The 9719-nt window shown below is 36.4% G+C and overlaps 1 protein-coding gene across 1 annotated transcript; it reads right to left on the reverse strand.

Annotated features, from left to right (window-relative positions):
- Positions 1-3170: 3170 nt before the first annotated feature.
- LOC137718078 (uncharacterized) lies at positions 3171-3947 on the reverse strand. Its single transcript, XM_068457589.1, has one exon. It carries the CDS (start codon positions 3945-3947, stop codon positions 3171-3173), a length of 777 nt encoding a protein of 258 aa, XP_068313690.1.
- Between the last annotated feature and the right edge of the window lie 5772 nt (positions 3948-9719).

The following is a 9719-nucleotide window of genomic DNA, read 5'->3' on the forward strand; positions in this document are numbered from 1 at the left end:
TAAATTCAGCTTCAGCACTAGATCTAGCCACTACATGTTGCTTCTTACTGCGCCAAGTAACTAGATTTCCTCCAACAAATGTAAAGTATCCAGAAGTCGATCTGCGATCAGTTACTGACCCAGCCCAATCTGCATCAGTGTATCATTCAACTTTTTGATGTCCATGATTGGAAAACATCAAGCCTTTTCCAGGAGCAGACTTCAAATACCTGAGAATGCATTGTACAGCATCCATGTGGGCTTCACTTGGCCTATGCATAAATTGACTCACCACACTTACAGCATAGGCTATGTTAGGTCGTGTATGAGACAAATAAATCAACCTCCCAACTAATCTTTGGTATCTTTCCTTGTTAGCCGAAACTTGATCAGGATAGTCTCCTAATCTATGGTTTTGCTCAATTGGTGTGTCTGCAGGTTTACAAGCTAACATCCCAGTCTCAGTTAATAAGTCTATAACATATTTCTTTTGAGAAAGAAAAATGCCATGCTTTGATCTTGCAACTTCAATACCCAAGAAATATTTCAAAGTACCCAAGTCCTTCATTTCAAATTCCTTGGCTAGATACATTTGAAGTTTTTGAATTTCCTCGACGTCATCACCTGTAACCACCATATCATCCACATAAACAATTAAGGCTGTAAGTTTACCTTTATCATGCTTAAGCAATAAGGTATGATCAGCCTGAGTTTACTTGAACCCATAATTTCTCATCGATTGAGCAAACCTGTCAAACCATGCCCTTGGTGATTGCTTCAATCCATACAAGGACTTTCTCAGCCTACATACTTTGCCAATATCACAAGTGGTAGTGAATCCAGGAGGAAGATCCATGTATACCTCTTCATCCAAGTCTCCATGTAAAAATGCGTTTTTCACATCAAACTATCGTAGAGGCCACCCCAGATTTGCTGCCAATGACATAAGAACCCTAATAGTGTTGATCTTTGCTACCGGCGCAAATGTCTCTTGATAATCAATGCCATAGGTTTGAGTATAACCTTTGGCTACCAATCTGGCCTTGTACCTCTCCACTGAACCATCGGCTTTATGCTTTACTGTGAACACCCATCTACACCCAACAGGTTTCTTGCCTTCAGGAAGTTTAACCAGTTCCCAAGTGGAGTTTTTTCGAAGAGCTTCCATCTCTTCAATCATAGCTTTTTTCCATTTTGGATTTTTAAGAGCATCCTGTAACTTATTAGGAATTGAGACTGATGACAATTGGTTTGCAAAAGCTATATAAGAGTCTGACAAGCGATGAAATGAAACAAAATTAGATATAGGATATTGAATACCCTTTTGTAGAAGAATGACCATAACGAACAGGGGGTATCCCTCGATTTTCTCGAATAGGATAACGAGAACCAAACTCATGATGTGGTTCATTTGGATCAGCACTTAATGAAATCTCATGATTGGACTCATCAAATATAGTAGGCTGAAGAGAAGGAGAATGAGTGGTTACCTCAGGATAATTCGTATGAGTAGCAGCTGATTGGTCAGAGAGTTGGTCAATGAGGGGATCTATATGTGGGTGGTCTATCTCATCAGCCACTTTTTCTTTTTCTTTTCCTTTATCTCCCCTTTTTCTTATCCTCTCATATACCTTCAATATTTTTCCACTCTTTGCCTCATCATTAGGCAAATTTGGACCATCACCGGCATCAGACAAGTGTTCATCCGAAAAATGCATACCACCAATGTCAAGTGGCAACTGCTCTTCCTCCTTACTCCCCATCTCCCCCTGAAGAGAAGTGGCCGAATCTCCCTCTGAAAAATAAGCCTCTTGTTCCTGAAAGGTAACATCCATAGAGACAAAAAATTTCCCATTGGGAGGATAGTAACATCGATACCCTTTCTGAGTAGCAGAATAACCAATAAACATACATTTGATGGCTCGAGGATCCAACTTATCACGATTTTGCATGTGGACATGAACATAGCAGACACAACCAAACACTTTTGGAGGAATATGAAGGAGTGAAGGAAGAGAATGATACTGGGGAAGGGTTTGGATAGGTGTTTGAAATTGGAGAACACGTGATGGCATGCGATTGATAAGAAAAACAGCTGTGTGAATGGCATCACCCCAAAAACGTTTAGGAACATGCATAGCAAAACATAAAGATCGAGCCACATCCAAGAGGTGACGATTTTTACGTTCTACTACACCGTTCTGTTAAGGAGTATGTGGACAAGATGTTTGATGAATGATACCTTCTTGTTGAAAAAATGTTTCAAGTCCATAATTCAAATACTCTTTCCCATTGTCAGATCGAACAACTTGAATTTTAGCATTAAATTGGGTTTGAATCATTTGATGAAAGATTGGAAAAACAGACATAACCTCACTCTTACTTTTTAGTAAGTATACCCAAGAAACTCGAGTGCAGTAATCAATGAAAGAGACAAAGTATTTAGCACCAGTATAAGTAGGAATATGAAATGGTCCTCAAACATCAGAATGAATAAGAGAGAAAGGAACATCACTTTTATTGGAGCTTAAAGGAAATGAGACACGATGATTTTTAGAAAAGATGCAAGTTTCACAATGGAAATTAGAAACCTTGACTTTAGAAAATAAAGAAGGGAATAGATATTGCAGGTACTGAAAGGAAGGATGTCCCAATCTTTTGTGCCATAACCAAATTTTTTCAGAAGCTTCAAATTGTTTAGCTTCCACTTGACAACTGTAACTTGTCTTCTCACAATCTGGTGGTAAGTCCAAGTAGTATAGACCTCCCCTCTCTCTACCATGACCAATCAACGCTTTCGTTCGAATATCCTGAAACCAACAATGAGTAGGAGAAAAGATGGCAAGACAGTTTAGTTGATTTGTAAGTTTACCAATGGAAAGCAAATTGTGAGAAAGATTAGGAACATGTAAAACAGATGAGAGAGATAGGCATGGTGTTAATGAGATGGAGCCTGCTCCAAGCACTGGAGTGGAAATACCATTAACAACTTTAACGGTATTTAAAGGTGGAGTAGTGTGAGAAGCAAACCATGAAGAGTTATTGGTCATGTGGTCAGAAGCCCCCGAATCAATGATCCAAGGTTTATTTGGAGCACCAAATGTGGTGTTCAAGGCAAAACCAAAGTTACCTGCGTCGACTAAGGAAGTGGAAGCAGTAATAGGAGAAACTGAGTGAGCAGATTGATCTACTCAAGGCACGGAAGGCGTTGGTGTAGACAGGTGTGCTTGCGATCCAACAATGCTTTTCTTTTGATTTTCCTTCTTTTGAACCCACCAATCAGGATATCCATGCAACTTAAAACAAGTGGCTCTAGTATGCTTATCCTTGTCACAATAAGTACACTTCCTTGTATCAGTAACTTTAGATCCACCTGATCGAGAATTCGAGACTCCACGGAGAAATCGAGACGGAGCAGCTACCATGGCTGACCCTTCCACTTGTGGGCCAACCAACATAATGGTTTGCCTACTTGCTTCAGCATTCACAAGAGCATAAGTAGCACGAACAGATGGCAAAGGTGTTTGAGTCAAAACTTGACTGCGAACATGATCTAAATGAGGATCAAGGCCAGCCAGAAAATCATACAATCTTTCTTCTGAAATTTCTGTCTCTCGAGCAGCAACATCATCAGCACATTTCAATTTTCCAGGACGTAAGAAATCTATTTCTTGCCATGTTTGCTGAAGTTTACCATAATATGCAGATAAAGGCTCACCATTCTGGCGAGTCGCCAGTGCTTGACGGCGAAGTTCATATAATTTTGATGCATCTTTTTCAATTGAGTAAGTTTGGGTAACAGCATCCCAAACATCTTTTGCAGTAGAGAGTCGGAGAAAAATGGCCCGCAAATCTCTAGTCATGGAGTTGAGAAGCCAAGATTGAACCATGGCATTCTCTTCCTCCCATATAGCATACGATGCATCGGCTTCTGCTGGTGCCTTTTTTTTCCACTGACATAAGACCATTTGCCTCTGCCAGTGATGCAGATGCGGACACTTTGGGACCACGAGGAATAGTTGGACCCATCCAACTTGTCTGGGGTGATATGCAGAGACATATCATTTTGTGTAACAGCAGCTGAAACAGTGGTCTTGGAGTCACCCATTATTACTGCAACGAATTCTCTTTATTGAAACAATAGAGAGTCAGTCTTACTGAGAGAGATGCAGGAACAAAATGCAAGGAGGAAGAGGCAATGGCACGGGTTTGTTGGGTGATTCCAACGGGTATGGTTTATAGGGTATGGGGTAGTATTTAAAATTTTTTTTGTTTTTTTTGGAAAGTTTTATGGGTTCGTGGAGATATTGCAAATGGACAGAAGATGGGTAGAGATGCAGCGGAATGTATATGGTTAACAAGCTCAATATGGGTAGTGATGTTGGCAGATATGGCCAAAGAGAGATTGGATTCGTATGAAAGTAGAAGGCCTGCTATTCTGCAGGTCTTATGGGGTAGATGGCAATAGTGCCAGTAGGTTAATCAGAATAGAAACTCCTTTTTTGGATCAGAATGGCTCTGATACCATACCAAAATAGAGTTAATTTCTTGATATTTTCATCTCCCAATCGAAGGATTTATATAGGAATACAAGCAATGATGATCAGGTATGAAACCAGTACAAGAAGTCATAAAAAAAACTGCTATGAAACTACTGCCTATATCTAAATTTACTACTTACAACTACTCTATTAATTACAATGGATTTCATGTCTGATTTCCTAATTCTTTAGTCAACAATGGCTGCTTCAGTTAACAATACGTACTGTGTTTGTAGCTTAATATACAGGCATGGAATGGATGGTTATCGAGCGTAAAGTGACAAAGACGTACGTAGGTGCTGTGCTGCTGGGTTCAATACTTTATAGGGAAATTTTATTTGAACTTAGCTTTTTTATCTTTAGACCCAATTAGAAAATTTTGTCTACCAAACTGCCAAATTCACCCTTAAATAAAAAAGAAGAAACAATTTTATAAATCCAAACACAAACAACAAAAATTTCTATCTCTACACCCATTTTATTGAATCCAATGAACCTAACCCTAATGCCAGCAACCCTTCTCCAAACTCGTCGACACCCACCATCCCCTTACCCTCTTTTTTTTTTTTTGTTATTACATGATGAAGAAAGTACCTTCTTTTTTTCATTTGATTGGGTTATTTTTACAAGCACATGTTGGGTGGTGTTTTATTGTTTTTGAGCGGAAATTAAACAAGTACAATTCTTTTTTTTTCTTGCTAGATCTCCGTTTTTTCTCTAACAGTTAAAAATTTCTATCTTTTTCAATTTGGTTTAATGTTCAACGAATGGGTGTTGAAGTGAAAGTGAAAATGCACAGAAGCCTTGCAGCTGTGGGGTTTGATAGCTTTTTTTATTCACTAAAATCCAATGTGTATAACTTACCAAAATTAAGAAAAAGTAAAGATGTAAGCCAAGAATTCAAGAGAGAAGAGAAGACATATAAAAGAATAGTAGAGAGGGATCGTGGTCGTTGACGATGTCGGAGAAGAGTTGCCATCCTTAGGGTTGGGTTCACCATATTAAATAAAAAGGGTGTAGAGAGATTATTGTTGTTTGTGTTAGGGTTATAAAATTAATTTTTCATTTTTATTTATTCAAGGACAAATTTGGAAGTTTGGTAGATAAAGTAGGGAAGTTTGCTATTAATTTTTGGTTTCTATCAATTACTAAACTTCCAAATTTGGAAGTTTCGTATTAATTTTTGGTTAATTCCTCAATTACTAAGTAACCCCCCTTCCCTTTTCCTTTTAAGTTTGGTATCCATTAAATTATTTTTATTTTTTATATTCTTTTCTTCTCTTGTTGGATATGATGATGATATCACTTCCATTCAAATTTTGCTTTACTTAAAAAAGGTGGTGGTATTTATATACTTATTTTTATTTGGACATATTTTTTTTGTTAATTTCTGTCACTTGATCATCTTCAATTAATACAATTCAATAACCAAATATGTGCTTAAGATAAAAATGAGTGTGAACTAGCATCACCTACCTAAAAGTTCATCATTAGTTTATATAAAGTAAGGCAATTGAGAATATTAATGGGGACTACCGTGCACTACAAGTTTATAACATCTCTCTCTCTCTCTCTCTCTCTCTCTCTCTCTCTCTCTCTCTCTCTCTCTCTCTCTCTCTGTTTGGTGACATTTGGCCTTCGAGTCCAGTGTCCACATGAGATTTGAGACGACCATGCCAATTGCCAAGTGCGAAGTGAAGTGTTTGTGGGTGGACTTTCTATTCCATGCAAAGAGAAATTCTCGAGTGTAAATGTCCGTTCTACGGAGAGATTTTTTAGTGCAACCGTCATAGGAGGTGGTGCATCACGTGTCCCTATATAAATTGTGGGTTACATGTGCTAAAATGTTAATAACTTAAAAATTAAAATTTTCCACCACTTACATAAAAACACGTAGTATACCATTTCTATTTCCATCACAATTAAAAATTTCTCCCTCCTACGAGGCACTACTCTCGCAAAGACGTACGAACTCATGCATTCAGGTCTTCTCGAATCGCGCTTCTTACGAGTGTGCTGCAGCACAGTACAGAAGCACTTGAAATGGTAAATATCTCTAGTTGGTGATGTCTTTCAACCAAAATTAATTCTTTGAAGGCCCAAATTTTAAATTTTAAATTGTATTAATAAAAAAAAATGGTTTGGTTCGAGATCACTGAACACCACCGCTATGTAAAACCGAACTCGATACCGAACGGTTCGGGGTCAAAATTTCTGGGCCCATTTTTTCTGGTTGTTTTTGGGTCGGGAAGAATGGGATTGGGATTTGTATGGCATGCTCATGCTGGCGGAAAATGAATTTATATGGCAAATTGGGTTGGAGATTTTTCTTTTCAAATTTTCACTTATCAAATATTGGGCTGGAGCTGGGACAAGACTTTCTTAAAAATAAATCTAAGCCTTATTTTGAAATGGATCCAATCCAGCTAACGCTTTTCCATAAGCTTTGGATTGGGCCGGCCTTAAATTGTTGATAATTAGAGTACCTTTTTCTTCTTAAATACATACGGTTTACCTACAATAAGAGATAGACAAAGAGTGTTAAGGTACATAATGGGTTAGTCATAACAATTTAATTAGAATTCATCTTTGACAAAAATCAAACTTAAAAGTGAAGGCATACCCCAAGACCGTAGTGCTATTTGAGATTTTTTTCTTTTATTTGGTTCAATTAATCTTTTAGAAGTAATCTCGCACATAATTTTTTTTTTTTTTACACATTTTGAGATTGAATAGATTAAACATAAATTATAATACAAAAGTAAACATTGCATAAAGAAAAGTTAAATGTGCAAAGTCTAAAGGTGAGGATTGGTATTTGTTAAAACAAAAGGTGAGGATTGGTATGAGTAGGCTAGGTTCAAAGTTTGAACCCCTTCAATGTCACAAAGAAAAAAGAAATAGATGTCACTAAGTACTATGATTTAATATATTTTTCTTCATTTGTAAATGAGAGGTTTTATGTTTAATTCTCGTCAAAGGCGAATTCGAATCACTTATTATGACTAACCTATTGTAAGTCTTAACAGACGTCCCGTCCCCCTAGTTTAGATACTCTCGTTTGTTCAAAATAATAATAAAAAACTGTGCGAAAATCATTTCACTTATATAAACCATATTCGTCAACAAATCAGTTTTCTTTTCAACTACAGAATATTTGGTAGAAGAACATTGTAATTGTATGGCCAACTTGGTAAAATTCGTCACACACCATCAATAAGATAGTTAGGAATAAGAAAGGTGAACTTCAAACCTCTCTCAACCATTAATTTAGCTTTTCAAAATAAACAAAACATTAGTTTATGAGATTACAATTGAACATTAGTTTAGAGGGATTCCAATCACTCTTATTTAATTGATTAACATTTTACAGTCTCTGTATTATTGTCCTTATTTTTTTTATTTTATATTATGATCTCCATTATCTTTGTTTTATTTTATTTTAGTTTTTAAAAAGGTAAAGTTTATGTCATTCTTTCTTTCATGTATTTTTATTTTTTTTTCTTGTAGTTTGATTTATCTTTCCTGACTACGTGTACATTTTTTTTAATATCATTAATTCTCCTCGTTCTTTAGATTTTAAAAAAAAATCTTCAAATTAAAATATGACTCGACAATAAATAAAAATATCACTGGAAAATAAATAAAAAATATTCTATATAAAATAATGGGCCGAAACAGGAGAGCAGTCATGGTCACCTGTATTGTCCAGGTACATAGGGAAATAGATGGAAAAATATTAAACAGAGCACTCTGTTTTGGTGACACGTACAAGGTATCTTTGTATCTGGAGCCCCTTCGGATTCCCGAATGACATCTCAATCCCCTCTTTTGTCTTCACGCCTGAGAACGACTGCTCCATTTCACGAGCAAACTTCCAAAACGGCATAAACCCGGCTTCAACTCTCCGAGCAAAAGAATCCAGATTAGTGCTGTAATTAAGATTCAGTTTAGAAATTTAATTACAACCACGACGATGTTCTTGTGACAATATCTCGGATCAGTAGTTATGTCATATGTTTAACTACTAACGTTTCGGTTAACGTGATTACGTTAGAATCATGAGGTGGCGAGAAGTTCATTTACGACATAAATATTGTTGTGACATATTTTAAGTGAATCAGCTTAATTCCTTGTGGTAGTGCGTAATTAACTCATGCATAGTAACATTATCATTGACATGCTAGGGTCATGATACGGAGATAAATTTATAATGATGGCGGTATTATGATAGCTGTGGTGGAAAAATTTTGTTGTCTTCATCTTGATGAACTAGTACTTACAAAACAATTAAATACCATTGATAAAAGAATCAAACCCACACGCCCAGGGGATGGGAGGTTTTGACCAATAGATATCTTATGCTTAAGTCAATTTCTCTGAAAATAGAGAGAGGTTAAGGTTTAACTGCGCAACAAAAGCTTAACAGTATTTGGTGGAGAATGGGCTATTCATAGGACTACTACATGTGTAGGGATTATCATGTCATGTGTCGGTGTTCAGTTGGCCAAAGTGTGCATCGGTCAGATACAGTAAGAAAATATCTTTAAAATGCTGAGATATCTTAAAGATACGTGAGAAATTATTCTGAATATATTATTTAATTAATAATATTTTGGAATAATAAGTGAAATCCTTGATTGAATTTGGTGGTGATTCCTTTCTTGATTGAATTGATCTTCAAGAAGAAAAACTTTAAAGATGGAATTAATAATTTAATCATATCTTTAATATTATCGTAGTCGATAGCTCAAGTCTGCTTGAGTGTTAAACTGCGCATGGAATGAATGTGGACGACACCAATTTAATGAGGGCATTTTTGTCACTTGATGGTAAAATTTCACGTGTCAGCTCTAAAATTTTCTGTATTATTTTTTGCTCCCACTAATCACATACTACCATGCATTATAGTTTTTCACAGTGGCGTGTAATCGACTCAGGACAATAGTATTCTCATTGGTATGCTTAGAGTTTAGAGGCATAACGAAGATGTCATCGAGCTTATATTTTAATTACTTAACAGTGCCTAATTAGCTTAACATTTGTGTACACATACTTTAATGGCATATTCCTTTCCCCAGCTTACTTAGAAAGACGACGAATTTCCATCTTCCATTTTAGCCAGCTCAGTCCTAATAATGCTCATTCTGCCACCCTCACTCTTTTTTTTAAACTTCCTTTTTAATCCCACCGCAATTT

This window comes from Pyrus communis, chromosome 15 (genome assembly GCF_963583255.1).
Source record: "Pyrus communis chromosome 15, drPyrComm1.1, whole genome shotgun sequence".
NCBI classification, from domain to species: Eukaryota; Viridiplantae; Streptophyta; class Magnoliopsida; order Rosales; family Rosaceae; genus Pyrus; species Pyrus communis.

Bases quoted from the DNA above. Each gene is read 5' to 3' on its own strand.
- LOC137718078 (XM_068457589.1), bottom strand. From the start codon at position 3,947: ATGGTCTTATGTCAGTGGAAAAAAAAGGCACCAGCAGAAGCCGATGCA.